Source organism: Staurois parvus, unplaced genomic scaffold, assembly GCF_062004578.1.
Source record: "Staurois parvus isolate SC_StPar_1 unplaced genomic scaffold, SC_StPar_1.0 ptg000332l, whole genome shotgun sequence".
In the NCBI taxonomy this organism is placed as follows: Eukaryota; Metazoa; Chordata; class Amphibia; order Anura; family Ranidae; genus Staurois; species Staurois parvus.
In genome coordinates this window covers 1,552,804-1,572,038 of record NW_028318128.1, presented here as the reverse complement: position 1 = coordinate 1,572,038, position 19,235 = coordinate 1,552,804, and the positions used below count along the sequence as shown (strand labels likewise).

At 38.8% G+C, this 19,235-nt stretch overlaps 1 protein-coding gene across 1 annotated transcript in view; it reads left to right on the top strand.

The window, feature by feature from the left end:
• The window catches only part of LOC149457267 (uncharacterized), a 226,851-nt gene that overhangs the window by 48,875 nt on the left and 158,741 nt on the right, over positions 1-19,235 (top strand). The window contains exons 90-92 of the mRNA XM_089683961.1: positions 89-378; positions 436-809; positions 894-1,682. Coding sequence (XP_089540087.1) covers positions 89-378; positions 436-809; positions 894-1,682 — 1,453 coding nt within the window. The remainder of the gene's footprint in view (positions 1-88; positions 379-435; positions 810-893; positions 1,683-19,235) is intronic.

Genomic DNA, 19,235 nt, shown 5'->3' with positions numbered 1-19,235 from the left:
ACAAAAGACCAGATGAAAAATCACCAAGTGATGAAGAGGACGAGCAACTGAATCCAAACAAACCAAAAGATGGGGGAAAGCAAAACAGAAACCCTAAAGAACCAGGAACTAAAAAGCCAGATGGAAAAGACCAAGGACAAGGTGAAAAATCACCAAGTGATGAAGAGGACGACCCACTGAATCCAAACAAACCAAAAGATGGGGGAAAGCAAAAAAGAAAACCTAAAGAACCAGGAACTAAAAAGCCAGATGGAAAAGACCAAGGACAAGGTGAAAAATCACCAAGTGATGAAGAGGACGACCCACTGAATCCAAACAAACCAAAAGATGGGGGAAAGCAAAAAAGAAAACCTAAAGAACCAGGAACTAAAAAGCCAGATGGAAAAGACCAAGGACAAGGTGAAAAATCACCAAGTGATGAAGAGGACGACCCACTGAATCCAAACAAATCAAAAGATGGTGGAAAGCCAAATAGAAAACCTCAAACACCAGGAAGTAAAAAGCCACATGGAAAAGACCAAGGACAAGGTGAAAAATCACCAAGTGATGAAGAGGAAGAGCCACAATATCCAAACAAATCAAATGATGGACAAAGGCCAAATAGAAAACTTAAACAACCTTCTACAAAGCTACCATGTGATCCAAATCAACCCTCAGATGGACGTAAACCAACTGATCAAGGCAAGAAACCTGGCACTAGACCGCCAATGGGAAAAGACGAAAGACCAGGTGAACAATCATCAAGTGATGAGGAGATAGAGCTACTGGATCCAAACCAACCAAATGATGGACAAAGGCCAATTAGAAAACCAAAAACACAAGGAACTAAAAAACCAACTGGAAAAGACAAAGAACAAGGTGAAAAATCACCAAGTGATGAAGAGGAAGAGCCACTGGATCCAAAAAAAACAAATGGTGGACGAAGGCCAATTAAAAAATCTCAAAAATCTGCAACTAAAAAGCAAACTGGAAAAGACCAAAGACCAAGTGAAGACTCACCAAGTAATGAGGAGGAGCTGCCAGTGGTTTCAAACAAACCAACAGATGGTTTAAGGGCAACTCGTAAACCCCAAAAATTTGGTAGTAAGCAACCTATAGATGTTGATCCAAGACCCAAGAAAATGTTGCTGTCTCATATAAAAAAGTTATACGACTTAAATAAATTTTCAGGCAAAAGCAAACCAAAAGATACAAACAGAAGACCTGGTACGAGACAGCCAAAGATTAAAGATCAATTAAGTCCTGGCACAAAGCATTCTCTAGGTGATGAAGAAAAGTTTCTGCCTGTTGCTAAACAGCCAAATTATCTAAATCAACCCTCAGGTAGACACACATCACCTTATCCAAAACATAAACCTGGTACTAGACAGTCTATCAACAAGATCAAAGATCTGATAAAAATTAACCAAATTTTAAATATGATCAGACACTTGATCCAAACCACTCAACTTAAGAGACCAACTGACAAACCAGAAAGACATAATACTAAGCCACCTGTAAATGGTGATCCAAGACATGATGAAAAGTTTCCACAAGATCCAAATCAACCCTCAGATGGACACAATGCAACTGATCCAAAGGAAAGTCTTGATACTAGGCATTCAACCAGAAAAGGCCAAAGATCGGAAGACTCTCTGACTGATGAGGAGGAGCAGCAACTGGATCCAAATCATCCAACCAATGTGCAAAGGCCAACTGATAACCCTAAAAGACTGGGTATTAGGCAACCTGTAGGTGTAGCTCAACAATTACATGATTCCAGTCACCCCTCAGATGAACACACATCAGCTGATCAAATCAATTATCCTGATATTAAAAATCCAACTACAGAAAAACAAAGGCCAGATGGAGACTGGCCAAATGATGAAGAGGAGCAGACACAGGATCCAAAAAAAACAGATGATGAACGAAAGCCAGCTGATGAATCCCAAAGACCTAGTAATAAGCAATTTGTAAATGATGATGATCGAAGATCTAAAGAAAAGTTGCTGCCTGATGGAAAACAGCCCCCTAACACAAATCATCTCTCAGATAGACACAAACCAACTGATTCAAGTGAAAATGCCGGTACTCGACAGTCAACCAGAAAAGACAATAGACCAGATAAAGACTCTCTAAGTAATGAAGAGAAACAGACATTGGATTCAAATAAACCAAATGATGAGCAAAGGCTAACTGGAAAACCTCTAAAACCCAGCACTAAGCAACCTATAGATGATCAGAAACCTGATGAAGCATTGCTACCTGGCGGAAAACAGACACATGATTCAATAAAACCCTCAGATGGTCACAAACCAACTGAACCAAATGAAAAACCTGGTACTTGGCAGCCAAGCAGAAAAAACAAAAGACAAGATGAAGACTTGCCAAGTGATGAAGAAGAGCAGCCACTGGATTCAAGTAAACCAAATGATGGGCGAAGGCCAACTGTAAAATCCCACAAACCTAATAGTAAGCAACATAATGAATTGTTGCTGCCTGGTGGAAGACAGCCAACTGGAAAAGAACAAAGACCAGAAGAAGAATCACTAAGTGATGAAGAAGAGAACCCAATGGATCCAAACAAACCTGATGATGGACGAAGGCCAATTAAAAAACCCAAAAAAACTGGAACAAAACTACCACGTGATCCAAATCAGCCCTCAGTTGGACACCAAATGACTGATCCAACCAAAAATACTGAAATTGGACAGCCAATTGGAAAAGTCCATAGACCAAATAAAAACTTGCCAAGTAACGAAGAGAAGCAGACACTTGATCAAAAGCAAGCTGTAGGTGTAGATCAAATATCTGACAAAACATTGCTGCCTGGTGAAAAAAATCTGCATGATTCAAATCAACCCTCAGATGTACACAAACCAAATGATCCCAGCAATAAACCTGGTACTAGGCAGCCAACCAGAAAAGTTCAAAGACCAGAGGAATACTTGTCAAGTGATAAAAAGAAGGAGTCACCGGATCCAAACAAACAAACTGATGGACGAAGGCCAACTGGAAACCCCCAAAGAAATGGTGCTAAGCAATCTGATGAAAAGTTTTGGCTTGGTGAAAATCAACAACAGAATCCAGATCAACCTTCACATGGAAGGAAACCAACTGATTCAAGCAAAAAACCTGGTATTAAACAGCCAATTGAAAAAGACTATAAACGATTTGAAGACTCACCAAATGCCGAAGAGGAGCAGCCATTGGATCCAAACAAACTGATTGATCAGCATAGGCAAACCAGTAAACTCCAGAGGCCTAGTACTAAGCAACCTAGTGGCGATGTTATAAGTCCGGATAAAAATTGGGAGCCTGATGCAAAACAGTTGCATTACCCAAATCAACCCTTAGATGGACAAAAGGCAAATAATCTAAACCATCAACTTGGTACTAGACAGCCGTCAAGAGAAGTCAAAAAAGCAGATGAGGGCACATCAACCAGTACAAAACAGCTCCTGGATGCACTTCAAACTTCTGATGTACGCAAACCAATTGGTATAAACCAAAGACCTGATAAAAACTTGCTTGCTGGTGCAAAACCATCTTCCTCACCAGAAAGTAAATTAACATACACTGGTAAATACAGCATAATATTTACTTACATTTAAAATTGAATATGCATGACTTGAATTGTTTCCTAATCATTACAGCAAAATTCCAGATATGATCTTTATTACACTCTTACAGTGGTCCAGCTTGTAAGTATGCAGATCTCACACCTGAAAACTGCTGGGGAAGCTGGCAATCACTGTAGTAGACTCCACTACAGTGATTGCTGGCTCAGTGCTGCCACCATTCATGGAGCACTGACTGAGTGAGGTAGAGGGGAGGGGTGGTGACATCCCTGTAAGCTAAAATCAAACAAGATATGTATTTTTTAGTTACCGTTTTGCTCATGTAAGCAATATTCTTAAGTTATAAAAACATAGAAAAGTGACATCAGAAAAAGACCGAGTGGTCTATCAAGTCTGCCCATTTTTTTTTGTATGTGTGTTTTTTGTAGGTTTTTTTGTTGTTGGTTTTTGTTTTGTTTGTGTTTTTGTGGGGGGGGGTTGTTTTTTTTTTGTTGTTTTTTTTTGGGGGGTGGGTTTTTTTTTTTTTTTACTTTTTATATAGTGTCAAAACTTGCCAGCTCCCTCCTGTTGCCCTATTACTGTGTGATGCCTAACTTTCCAATATAAATGAGTCGGTTGGGGGAGGTGCCAGAAAGATAAAGTACTATAAGGAACCGCTGAAAGTTGAACTTCCTCACTAGCCACAAAGGATAAAAATTCAGTTTGTGTTCACTAATATAAGGTAATATCTCGGTTTAAAGGTGACATCATAACTGTGATGTACAGTGGGGCAAAAAAGTATTTAGTCAGCCACCAATTGTGCAAGTTCTCCTACTTAAAAAGATGAGAGAGGCCTGTAATTGGCATCATAGGTAGACCTCAACTATGAGAGAAAAAATGAGAAAAAAAATCCAGACAATCACATTGGCTGATTTGGAAAGAATTTATTTGCAAATTACGGTGGAAAATAAGTATTTGCAAACAAGCAAGATTTCTGGCTCTCACAGACCTGTACCTTCTTCTTTAAGAGGCTCCTCTGTCCTGCACTCATACATGCACACATGTAAAACAGGCGTATCAAAATAAAAATCCAGCCGTAGGTAATATCATCTGTTCATGAACCAAGTAGCTGGAAAGCTGACGCGTTTCAGGGATAACTCTCTTTCTCAGGGCTCTGAAGATTTTAAAAGTTATCGCTCTACAGGAAATGGCCATTTTGGAGCAGCTCAAAGGGCGACATAAAAATATGCAATTTTTTTAAATAACATGTTTGGGGGATGCCTTAAAGATGTACGTGGAATTATAGAATGTTATGACTCTCAGGGACAGCATGAGCGACACAATATTTTGGCAATTTGTAATAGGTAGTTTTTTAAAAAAAAAAAGGGTGTAGAAGTAATAATTGAGCATTGGAATCAGAAGAGGAAATGCAACCAAAAACTATTGTAAGGAATAGATTTTAAAGCAAAAAAGCTAAAACCATTAATGTCATCTAAACAGCCAAACAGGGGCAAAACAAGTCACAGAGCATAGCTTGTTGTGATCTTCTATTCAGTAATACACTGTATTGTGTACCAACTACAAACCACAATCCACAAACTCACATTGCAGAGGTGAGGTAACTGTTATGCCGAGTGAGAAGATATAGTCACAATGCCATATTTCAGAGACAAAATCAAAAATTTCACACAATTGCTGGAGACACTGAGAATGAAAAAAGCATACAGCTTAGCAACACAACAACCGGCATCTTACACCAGGAAATTGTATATAAGTTTTGGACACTGACGATGTACACAGTATTTGTTTTCCAAAGAGTAAGGAAGGGCAAATTTTACAGACTGCACACCTTTTTAAAAATTTCAGACTGTCCATTATTTGTGAGAGCTTGAACAAGCAGATGGCACCTTACAGTAAATTTCTTTTTTTTTTTCCATGCAGCATATGGAAAAATTAAAGTACTTGGCAGCACAGATTTTACATACCCTTTTGGTGAGGCCACTATCTCTGAGGGACAGAGTGTGCAGATTTAAATTTAAATAATTAAACTAGACTGTATGTTTGTGGAGATATGACATAAATATTGTACATATTTCAGACATAGAATCGCATCCTTATTAATGAAAGACAGACTTCTATTTTTCTGACACATAATCCAGAAATCATAATGATTTTCTGCACAGAGCATACAGTAAATAGTGCTCATCAGAAGCAATTTAAGAGGAGGATAGCAGGTGGGCTCAATCTGTAAAACCAAAATTACATTTTATTCTGACTGGGACAAAGGAAAATAAATTCTGAGTAATTATTTGCACATAGTTACATAGTTAGTCTGGCTGAAAAAAGACAAAAGTCCATTCAGTTCAACCATCAAAAAAGAAGTTATAATCCTACACCCACAGTTGATCCAGAGGAAGGCAAAAAAACACAGCAAAGCATGAGACAATTTGCTCCTGCAAGAGAAGAAATTCCTTCCTGATCCCCCGAGAGGCAATCGGATATTCCCTGGATCAACTTTACCTATAAATGTTAGTATCCTGTTCAGGGGCGGACTGACCATTTGGGAACTCGGGCACTGCCTTTCATAGGCCTTTTTGGGTGTGATTTGAGTGTGGGCGAGGACACAGGGGCCCCATGATCCCCTATTGCCCAGGGGCCCCATGAGTTGTCAGTCCGCCTCTGATCCTGTTATATTCTGTGTATCCAAGAAAGAATCCAGGCCTTTTTTAAAGCAATTCACTGAGCTGGCCAGAACCAACTCTTGAGGGAGTCTATTCCACATTTTCACAGCTCTCACTGTGAAGAAACCTTTCCGTGTTTGGAGATTAAATTTAATTTCCTGCAGATGTAAAGAGTGCCCCCTTGTCCTCTGTCATGACCTCAGGGTGAATAGCTCTATACCGAGTTCACTATATGAACCACTGATGTAGTTATACATGTTGATCATATCCCCCCTTAATCTCCTCTTCTCAAGAGAGAATAAATTCAGTTCCTCTAATCTTCCCTCATAGCTGAGCTCCTCCATGCCTCTTATCAGTTTGGTTGCCCTTTTCTGTATTTTCTCCAGTTCCCCAATGTTCTTTATGTGAATTGGTGCCCAAAATTGAACTGCATATTCCAGATGAGGTGTTACTAATGATTTGTACCGGGGTAACATGATATCTCTCTCTCTGGAGTCTATACCTCTTTTAATACAAGAGAGGATTTTGCTCACTTTAGAAACTGCAGCTTGGCATTGCATGCCATTATTAAGCTTGTGATCTACCAGAACTCCCAAATCCTTCTCCACCATTGATTCCCCCAGTTTTACTCCCCCCTAGTATGTATAATGTATGCATATTCTTAGCCACCAAGTGCATTACCTTACATTTATCAACATTAAACCTCATTTGCCACATAGTTGCCCAATTAAACAGGTCGGATTGTAACAGTGCATTGAGGTCGGCTTGCATATTTCAAACCATATTTTATAGCCCGGAATTTCAGGAGGTAAAAAGTGAGGGCATTGAGGGCAAGGAGAAGGTAGTAGGACAGCTCTGGAACCATCACTACCAGCTGTAAGGGTGCAAGGTGACTGTGCAAGTCCAACATCTGGGCAGTCAAAGGGTTAACTGTGTGCTGTGTGTGTTTTCCATAGTGTGCTTTGTGTGATTTACTAGGGAGACATACTGCTTTGCATTGCTCTGCTGTGCAGAGCAACACAAAGCAGCCTGCTTGGCTGACAGGGGAGAGATCTGTGTTGTTTAAATACAGACCTCTCCCCTGTCAGCTTCACTGACGATCAACGAGTCGGCGGCCGGGAATTGGTGATTGACATGTCGAGGAGCCAATAGTGGCATGGGTAGACAAAATCACATACAGGTGAAACTCGAAAAATTAGAATATCGTGCAAAAGTTAATTTATTTCCGTAATGCAACCTAAAAGGTGAAACTAATATATGAGATAGACTCATTACATGCAAAGCAAGATAGTTCAAGCCGTGATTTGTCATAATTGGGATGATTATGGCTTACAGCTCATGAAAACCCCAAATCCACAATCTCAGAAAATTAGAATATTACATGCAATCAATAAAACAAGGATTGTACATAGAACAATATCGGACCTCTGAAAAGTATAAGCGTGCATATGTACTCAGTACTTGATTTGGGCCCCTTTTGCAGCAATTACTGCCTCAATGCGGCGTGGCATGAAAGCTATTAGCCTGTGGCACTGCTGAGGTGTTATGGAAGACCAGGATGCTTCAATAGTGGCCTTCAACTCTTTTGCATTGTTCGGTCTTATGTCTCTAATCTTTCTCTTGGCAATGCCCCATAGATTCTCTATGGGGTTCAGGTCAGGCGAGTTTGCTGGCCAATCAGTCACAGTAATCCCACAGTCATTGAACCAGGTTTTGATGCTTTTGGCAGTGTGGGTAGGTGCCAAGTCCTGCTGGAAAATGAAGTCAGCATCCCCATAAAGCTTGTCTGTGGAAGGAAGCATGAAGTGCTCCAAAATCTCCTGGTAGACGGCTGCGTTGACCCTGGACTTAATGAAGCATAGTGGACCAACACCAGCAGATGACATAGCTCCCCAAATCAATACAAACTGTGGAAACTTTACACTGGACTTCAAGCATCTTGCAGTGTGTGCCTCTCCATTCTTCCTCCATACTCTGGGTCCTTGGTTTCCAAATGAGATGCAAAAGTTGCTCTCATCAGAAAAGAGGGCTTTGGACCACTGAGCAACAGACCAGGTCTGTTTTTCTTTTAGCCCAGGTAAGACGCTTCTGACATTGTTTGTTGTTCAGGAGCGGCTTGACAAGAGGAATACGACATTTGAAGCCCATGTCCAGGATCCGTTTGTGTGTGGTGGCTCTTGATGCACTGACTTCAGTCTCAGTCCACTCCTTGTGAAAGTTCCCAACACTTTTAATGGCCTTTTCCTGACAATCCTCTCCAGGCTGCAGTCATCCCTGCTGCTTGTGCACCTTTTTCTTCCACACTTCCCTTCCACATAATTTTCTATTAGTGTGCTTTGATACAGCACTTTGGGAACATCCAACTTCTTTTTCAATTACCTTTTGAGGCTTTCCCTCCTTATGGAGGGTGCCAATGATTTCTGCACAACTGTCAGGTCAGCAGTCTTTCCCATGATTGTGATTCCTACTGAACCAGACTGAGAGACCATTTTAAGGCTCAAGAACCCTTTGCAGGTGTTATGGCTTAATTAGCTGATTAGAGTGGTACACTTTGAGCCGAGAATATTGCACCTTTTCACAATATTCAAATTTTCTGAGATTGTGGATTTGGGGTTTTCATGAGCTGTAAGCCATAATCATCCCAATTATGACAAATCACAGCTTGAACTATTTTGCTTTGCATGTAATGAGTCTATCTCATATATTAGTTTCACCTTTTAAGTTGCATTACTGAAATAAATGAACTTTTGCACGATATTCTAATTTTTCGAGTTTCACCTGTATATATACATGATTTTGCGCATCCCTGCAACCCTGTAGCAGTACTTCTGTCACCTTGCCCATGCTGGGCAAAGTGATTGTCTTTACAAAGCCCCCCAACCTCCCTATACCTGTATTACCATGCTTCTGCAGTGTTCCTTCCTCCCCGCAGCCATCAACAAAACATGCACGTCCAGGAGCATGTGATCTCTTCCATTGTGATGGTGTTCGATTCTAGCATCCAATCGCTAGGACCAGGCACTGTTACCTGACCAGGAGATCTGGTCATCAGGGATCTAAACGCATATATTCAGTTTCAGGAGTGCAAGAATTCACTAATTAGCTAAAACACCTGTTTTCCAAATCAGTTTATTATTCATTATTGCAGACATGCTTTCAAAGGTAGGTTCCAGGACTTTTATCCGAATCCTGGCTTTACTACCTACTGGATTCTTATTAATTGACACTGAAGCTAGTATTAAAAATTAGTTAAGTACTGTTTTTTTTCTTTGCACTGAAGCATTCAGTATCTATGGTCAAAATGGAATACCATATATTCATTTCTACATTGTATTTCAATTATTTCTAGCCTGCTGTAGCCTACTTCTATTAATCTGAATTAATTCATTTGTAAACTTACTTTGTGAAGATCCCAACACATATACTTCCTGGAATCCTGTGACACCTTTTCATTATGTCCTGTGAGTAGGCCCTGTTATATCACATATTGCACAGAGCCTGCTTTCTGGACTACAGAAGTGCTGGAAGGAGGCATTTCAGGAGGCAAAGTCAGTACAGGAATCACTGCTTGCAGACAGAAAGTTACAATGGAATATTTCAATAGAAACTGAAAGTAAACAGCAGAGGAGAAGCTACATTGCATGCAGGGAATCCAGGAAGCTGTAGAAAGAGATAGCCAGCAGACAGGCAGCACTCACAACATGAAGGCCTCATGTACACGGGGCATTTGAAAAACTCTTCTGACCGCTGGAAACTGCTAGAAAACATAGGTTAAAAATGGCAGTTTAGCCGCGTTTGCGTTTAGAAGCGTTTTTAAAAGCTAACCTCAGGAGACCTTCCCAAATGCCCAGAATGCACTGAAAAATAGTAAATAATTAATTATTCCAGACATTCTGATAGAAATAGAGAGAGCAGAAGCAGAGAGAGCAGTATGTGTTGAGATTACCTATCTTTTCTGGTTGTATTCACTATGGATCCCATCATGAGCCTAATGCAGCACGTTCTGCCATTTTTTCCTTCATGTGAAACCTGGAACTGACTGCACTGGTGTACTAGGTCCATTTGAATACATGGAAAATGCTTTGCATGCATTTCTGATGAAGAAAAAACGGCTCTCGACAGCATCTGGAGAGAGAGATACACCCCTATGTGGAGGTCACCACCCCCTCCACTTTGATGTGAACATAAAAACTTTGGGATCGGGTTGTGTGAATGTTAAACAGATTGAGTGTGACAACTGCCAAATAGAAACTGAGAAGGGTAACAGTCCTTGATCTTTACTTCCTAAGTTTGAACACTGGAGTTCAAGAGTACCTGTCTTGGCAGTCCGGTTTTTTCAAGAGAGAAGGAGATTGAATTACCATGGTGGTCTGATTTATCTTTGGAAAGATTGTCTGTTAAAGCCTAGTTTGCCAATCATGAGCGTGGGAGGCAACACTTGCTGGGGAGTGCACACCTGAGAGGGGGGCACTCCACACATATATATACTGTATATATATTTATTCACTTCTCTTGCACAAGATCTCTTCACATGGTGATCTTCTTTTGGACGGACTTATTAATATTATTTGGACTTTTTTTGGATTATACACAATTATTCTTAATTATATATCTACATTTTTTTGTGGAATATTTTTATTCACTTCTATATACTTTATTGTTTTTATGCACAGGATATTGATTATGCGCCACTTGTATATTTGTTAAATTGTTTTTTTATATGATTTATTTTTAAAGCGGCAGCTCAGTTTATGTGGTTATACACAGTTATTATTTATTCAATAACGGCATTTATCACTTGTTTATATATTTAGTGCAGTTGTTGGTAACATACCTCCATCACTTTCATATTTAGCATCTGGATATGGACCAGCCAAAAAACACATCTAAACGCGTTGACAAGCGTTTGGCGTTTGAAACGCCGGTAAACTCTACTCCTGAACGCAATTTTTGTGCTTTCAAGAGTATGTCTGTAAACTTAACTGCCTGTAAACTGCTGTAAACAACGGCGTGTACATGGATACATAGGAAAACAAAAAGGAGAGTTCAGGGGCTGCTGAAAAAAAAGCTCAACTGCTCCTAAATGTCAGTTTAGCAGCTGCAGTGTACATGAGCCCAAAAAGAGATTTTTCAAGTAAGCAGATGTTATACAATGAAAGTGTATGCTGTCACCATAGATTTTCTAAAAAATTTTCAGAACAAGCTTTTGGGAGACTAAATCATTTCTTTTAGATCCATGCAGGTCTTGAAAAATTAAATGTTGGTGGGGAAAAAAATGAATCCAGTACAGTACTCATCTGTTGTTATCAATGTACTAATACAGCTACACTGTACACCTATTGAAGATGTTTTACTTCATTTATGAAATGTGTTGGCTTTTTTTTTTTTACAGAAAAAACAGATGAGCTAAGTTTGCTAGAAGGTAAGCTATTAGTGACAGCAGATGCTTTATAAAAGTGGAATTATTGTCTTATTTTACTGAAAAAAGTCAATCATTTTTGCTCATTACATATAAAAGCTCTGTTTTTGCTTATTACTGCTATATAATGATTGTGGATTGGTAATACCCTTCTCCCACTACATATCTGCCAAAGAATCTGATTAAAAGCAAACATGTAATAATAATGATGCGAAACACTTATGTCATGTGATCTTTGCCAAGCCTTTAGGACAGATCATGACAACCAAGAGTTACAAAATTTACAACCTATACCATTTTATTAACCATTTCAATACCTGGCATTTTACCCCCTCCCCTTCCTGCCCAGGCCATTTTTCAGGTTTCAGCACTCTCACACTTTGAATGACAATTGCGCGGTCATACAACATTGTACCCAAACTAAAATTTTATCATTTTCTTCACACAACTAGAGCTTTATTTTGGTGGTATTTAATCACTGCTGGGATTTTTATTTTTTGCTAAAATAACAAAAAAAGACCAACATTTTTGAAAAAAAACACGTTTTTCTTTGTTTCTGTTATAAAAGTTTGCAAATAAATAATTGTTCTTCATAAATTTAGGCCGAGATGTATTCTGCTACATGTCTTTGGTGAAAATAACCCAAATTAGGATGTATTTTTTAGTTTGTAGGAAAGTTATAGAGTTCACAAACTATGGGAGAGATCTGAAAATTGATCAATCCTGAAGTACTGACAGCCAATCTAATTTCTTGAGGTCCAAGAATGTCAGAACAGTACAGATATCCCCCAAATGACCCCTTTTTGCAAAGTAGACAGTCTGACGTACTTCATAAGAGGCATGGTTGTATTTCTTTGTCATAGGTTTTTGGAAAATTAAAAAAATTAATAAAATTATTTTCACTATTTTTTTTACATACTGTCACCAGTGCAGTACAGCGTCATCATATAACTGGCACGGCAGTGATCAGGGACACTGACAGTATGAAAAAAAAATATATATATATTTTTTTTTTTTATTAATTTTAAATTTTCTATATTTTTTCTTTTTTTTAGGATTTGTTTTCATATTTCACTATGACCAAAGTAGTACAATGTTACCATAGCAACATTGTACTACTTTGGGGAAGTGATCAGTATTTTTTTTTTTTTACACAATTTGCTTATAGCAAAGAATTACTTTGCTATAAGCAAGCATTTACCTGAATGACATCGATTTATTCAGGGTTTTTCTTTTTTGTGCTTAGCTGTGATTTGGCCACAGCTAATCATATGACATGTGCATGTGATCGCTGTGACCATTCACAGCTAGACACTAGTATACAATGGATGGCATGAATGAAGCCATCCATTGTATACAACTGTCATGTGACCTGCTGTGATTGGTCACAGCAGGTCACATGGTACCGGCAATGGGGGCCGGTACTCAGATCTGTCATCGGCCGTGTCCGAGGTACACGGCCGGTGACAGATCGCGCTGCTGCGCGGCTCTGCAAGCGCGAAAACTGCACATTCCCAGGAGGACGTCATTTGACGTCCACCCCGGAAATCTAGAGCATTTTGCCGGCCGCCAAATGGCTATTGGCCGGGCGTCTTTTGGTTAAAGAATTTAAAACATAACACAAATTGCTAGAAATAAATACATTATGCTGAACTCTTGTGGAGCCCATTCACACTTGAGCGATTTGTCATACGACTTTGGGGTCCAAAGTCACATAACAAGTCGCACCCCATGTTTCCCAATGAATATCATTCATATCTGTTCGACTTCAAGTTCCAGCGACTTGAAAGTAGTTCCTGCACTAATTTGGTCCGATTTGAGGGCCATAGACTTCAAAGTAAAACCTTCAAATTCGCACCTGCATGATTCCTAGATTGTAAGCTCGAAAGAGCAGGGCCCTCGAACCCCTTGTGTATTGTATTGTTTCTGTCTTGTCTCATGTTCTGTCCCCCTTGCTACTGTACAGCGCTGAGCAAACCCTTTGGCGCTATATAAATACCGTATAATAATAATAATATACATGAGACTTGTGTGTGATTGTGTATGACTTTGCAGAGCACAAACAATTTTAATTTGTCAAAGCCAAAGTCGAACCAAAGGCGCACTAATCCAAAGTCACACCAAAGGTTTACTAATCCAAAGTTGCACCAAGTTGCTCTGTAAATTCATAATGAAAATCGCAAAACTTTGAATGGAGTCGCAAAAGTATGAACGGAGCCTTACATGTATGTGTAAAAAACTAACAGAGGCTAAAAATTCCCTTTAGCCCTTTTTCTAAACTGCATATCTGTAATTTACAAGAACTAACTGGAATATATTTTTTAGAGATGGTAATAGCTTTGTTTTAATTTTTATAGCAGTGATATGATTTATGAATTTTATAGGCAGACATGTGGAATGTTATAAAGGAACCTTTTTTCAAAAATGAATGTTTGTTTTTTTACAGAAGTGAATTTGGATGCAGCTGGTAATGTCTTTTTTTATATTTTCATTATATTTCATATCTAAGTGCTCGGTCATACCGGTGCAATTTCAGGTGCGATTTGCGAATTGAAATCATACCTAAAATTACAGGTGAAACTCGAAAAATTAGAATATCATGCAAAAGTTCATTTATTTCAGTAATGCAACTTAAAAGGTGAAACTAGACTAGACTCATTACATGCAAAGCAAGATAGTTCAAGCCGTGATTTGTTATAATTGTGATGATTATGGCTTACAGCTCATGAAAATTTAGTGAATATTGTGAAAAGGTGCAATATTCTAGGCTCAGAGTGTCCCACTCTAATCAGCTAATTAACCCATAACACCTGCAAAGGGTTCCTGAGCCTTAAAATGGTCTCTCAGTCTGGTTCAGTAGGAATCACAATCATGGACTTCTGACCTGACAGTTGTGCAAAAAACCATCACTGACACCCTCCATAAGGAGGGAAAGCCTCAAAAGGTAATTGAAAAAGAAGTTGGATGTTCCCAAAGTGCTGTATCAAAGCACATTAATAGAAAGTTATGTGGAAGGGAAAAGAGGGCTTCAAGTGTCGTATTCCTCTTGTCAAGTCGCTCCCGAACAACAAACAACATCAGAAGCGTCTTACCTGGGCTAAAGAAAAACAGACCTGGTCTGTTGCTCAGTGGTCCAAAGTCCTCTTTTCTGGTTAGAGCAACTTTTGCAACTCATTTGGAAACCAAGAACCCAGAGTATGGAGGAAGAATGGAGAGGCACACACTGCAAGATGCTTGAAGTCCAGTGTGAAGTTTCCACAGTCTGTGTTGATTTGGGGAGCCATGTCATCTGCTGGTATTGGTCCACTGTGCTTCATTAAGTCCAGCGTCAACGCAGCCGTCTACCAGGAGATTTTGGAGCACTTCATGCTTCCTTCCACAGATGAGCTTTATGGGGATGCTGACTTCATTTTCCAGCAGGACTTGGCACCTGCTCACACTGCCAAAAGCACCAAAACCTGGTTCAATGACCGTGGGATTACTGTGATTGATTGGCCAGCAAACTCGCCTGACCTGAACCCCATAGAGAATCTATAGGGCATTGCCAAGAGAAAGATGACAGACATGAGACCGAACAATGCAGAAGAGCTGAAGGCCGCTATTGAAGCATCCTGGTCTTCCATAACACCTCAGCAGTGCAACAGGCTGATAGCTTCCATGCCACGCCGTATTGAGGCTGTAATTGCTGCAAAAGGGGCCCAAACCAAGTACTGAGTACACATGCATCTTTATACTTTTCAGAGGTCCGATATTGTCCTATGTACAATCCTTGTTTTATTGATTGCATGTAATATTCTAATTTTCTGAGATTGTGGATTTGGGGTTTTCATGAGCTGTAAGCCATAATCATCCCAATTATGACAAATCACGGCTTGAACTATCTTGCTTTGCATGTAATGAGTCTATCTCATATATTAGTTTCACCTTTTAAGTTGCATTACTGAACTTTTGCACGATATTCTAATTTTTCGAGTTTCACCTGTACATCTATTGAATGTGATTGTCAGTGTCTTAACATGTGCGATTTGCTGTAGCACGATTTCTTAGTAGTTCTTGCGTTACTTTATCTGCAGTTTATTGCAATTTTAAATACATAGAATATAATGGAAATCAGAATGCAAATCGCAAGAAATCGTTGAAAATCTTCACAAGTCGCAATAAAGTCTTCAGAAATCGCAGCTGAAATCACGCTGAAATTGCACACAAATCGCGCGAGTCTACATATTATTTTTATTATAATCATTACAGTAATGGATTATATTTAAATAGGGTTTTTGTGTTTACTATAAAAAAATGGTCTCTTTTACTAATTGGAAATATAACCTTTAAAAATAGTAATAACTTTGTTTTAATTCTTTTTAGCATTGATGTGATTATTTTTGCTATTATAGTCATTACAGATATTAACTATATTAAATAGGGGTTTTTTTGTGTTTACTATTTTTTTTTTTAAATGGTCATTTTCTAGAACTTTAAAATAAGAAAACATAACTTTTTTTTCAAAAGTGATTTTGGACGTTAACTCAGCAGCTTGTTTTATATTTTATAGTATATGTCACATCTAAAACCACATATTATTTCTATTATAGTCATTACAGTAAAGGATTATATTTAAATAGGGTTGTTTGTGTTTACTATTTAAAAAATGTTAATTTTTCAGAGCTTTAAAATAAGAAAACGTATTTGTTGTTTTTTACAGAAGTGATTTTGGACGTTAAGCACCTGTTCACATATATGCGAATTGGATGCAGTTTGAACCACATCCACTCCACATGACATGTGAAAAAACATTGCTTCCTATGGTGTCTGTTCACATATATCCAGTGCAATGGCGGTGCGGATTCAGTGCAGTTTTAAAAAGAGTCATGTCCGATTTCTGAGCAGTGCAGTCCAGTTCAGGTGTGGATTAGAGACTATTGAATTCTATGGGAAGCGTTTCTAAACCGCACGTGTGAATAAGATAAAATCCTGAGCTAATCCTGTCCTGATCCTGACGTAAACATGATGTGAACCTGTGAACAACTACTGTATCAGTTAGCTGTAAAACCTGAGCTTCAATCCGCACCGCACATGTATGAATCAGCTCTTCCTGCCCAGCTGTTCCATTCATAGAAGCCATTACTACAGCTTCTAGGAATGAAACAGGATCTATGAATGGAGGGGCAGAGCAATCAATCATCTGTCTGTCCTCCATTCTTAGATCCTGTATCATTCGTAAAAGCTTTAGTATGGCATCTATGAATGGAGCAGCTAGGTGGAAAGGGCAGGCTGAGAGTCTTTGACAGCCAGTTAGTTGAATTAATCTTCCGGTGTGGCAGGGGTGGGGAGGGCAGGATGGAGGAAGATTTTCATTAACAGAAGAAGAAACAGCAAAAGGGACACATTCTACTGACCATAAGTTATGTCCCTTATGCTGATTTTTCTGTTTGTGATTTGGCTGCACTTAGGCTTTAAAAAAGGCTCCAAAAAAAGTATCAGGCACAATATTATGTCCTAATTTGTCTTTTGGAAAAAACAATACAATGGGGTTTTAAAGTCTCACAAAGTAAAGTGTTGGGGAAGTTCCCTGATTATTAAACCACCACAAGTCTTACACCTGAAAACTTGACATCCAGCACATTCCCATGTACAGTAAAAGGTTCTGGACTGCCATCCTGCCTGTCATTGCAATTGAGCTGTGTCTCCATCATCCATGACTTTGTACAGTTTGTGCATTTTTGTTGCTGGAGTAGTTTTTTGTGAATTTACAGTTTGATTACTCTGGGTCTGTTCACCTAAAACCAAACTGCAAGTAAACTAAGTAGACAGTTTGCTCAAGTCTTTTAACCATGCATTATAGATGTACTAATATAGATTAAGCAAACTGTATCTTGGAATCGCTCTATCTTGCCTTTTTGTGCCTCATACACACTATATTACCAAAAGTATTGGGACGCCGGCCTTTACACGCACAACTTTAAAGGCATCCAAGTTTTAGTCCATAGGATTCAATATTGAGTTGGCCCACCCTTTGCAGCTGTAACAGCATCAGTTTTTCTGGGAAGGCTGTCCACAAAGTTTAGGAGTGTGTCTATGGGAATGTTTGATCATTCTTCCAGGAGCGCATTTGTGAGGTCAGGCACTGATGTCGGAGGAGAAGGCCTGGATCACAGTCTCCACTCTAATTCATCCCAAAGGTGTTCTATCAGCTTGAGGTGCAGACCAGTCAGATGGCCTACCACTGCATGGCTGAGTTGCTGTTGCTCCCAGTTGCTTCCACTTTGTTATAATACCACTAACAGTTGACTGTGGAATATTTAGTAGCGAGGAAATTTCACGGATGGACTTATTTCACAGGTGGCACCCTATCACGGTACCACACGTGAATTCACTGAGCTCCTGAGAGAAGCCCGTTCTTTCACAAATGTTTGTAGAAGCCGTCTGCATGCCTAGGTGCTTGATTTTATACACATGTGGCCAAGGAGGTGATTGGAACACCTGAATCCAATGATTTGGAGGGGTGTCCATACACTTTATTTGGCAATATAGTGTAATTATGACGCCTGATCTTGTCAATGTGACACTATGACTAGCCAGTCAAATGGGGTAGAAAGGAAACTGCACAGGGTAGTTGGCCCAGTGGTTTGGAAGTATAAGTCAGCCTTGACTATAAGAGAGCCTTTTTCAAAATTGCATATTTTTTTTATATTTGAGAATGAACTTAGATATCATTTCTGGAATAGTTGTTTAATTGATATGTACATAGTACAGGTAGCTCTGTGTTTAAAAAAACCTTTTTCCAAAACTTCATATTTTTTATTTTACAGGAATTGACTTAGATATACCTTCGAGTGAAGGTAATACTTTTTTTTTATTATTGATATTTATTTTTTATAGATTAAGTAATCTGTATATTGTATAGGCAGCTGTAGAGCATTTTTAAAGAGAACCTTTTTTTCAAAGCCACTTATTTATATTTTGCAGAATTGATTTTGGATGTTAACTTTGAAGCTGGTAATATTTTCTTTTATATTCATCTACACCTAAAAGTACATGTAATTGCTATGTACAAATCTGTGATAAAAGATCATATTTATGTAAATGGGAATAGTTTTATTTGTTCACTTATAAAAATAAGCGTCATTTTGCGGAGGTGGAAATTGAGAAAACCTATGAACTGGGGGAATTCGTGTCCATGTACTGACCGTAAAATCAAAATATACACATTTCTTAAATAGGTGTTCTAATATTTTTGATGTAAAGGCAATTTGTGGGTCTATAAATATGACCTTGTATACAGAATACAACGGTAGCAGAAAAAATATGCATGATATTATTTTACAAAAATCAGAATCTACCTGCACTTTGTTAACATAAAACAAAAATTTTGACTTGTGACCATTCTATTTTCTTACTTCTATCAGGAATACAATTGGATACATCCTCACAGTCAGGTAAAATTTTATAACTATTTACTGATCAAACCCAAGGTGAAAAGTTCCTGCCTGCCAGTGCAATCCGGCTGTGTATTGATGACCCTGCATATTTTTTGCATTTTGATGCTGAAGCAGTTTACAGTACATGGGTTGGACAAAAATAATGGAAACACTACATAAT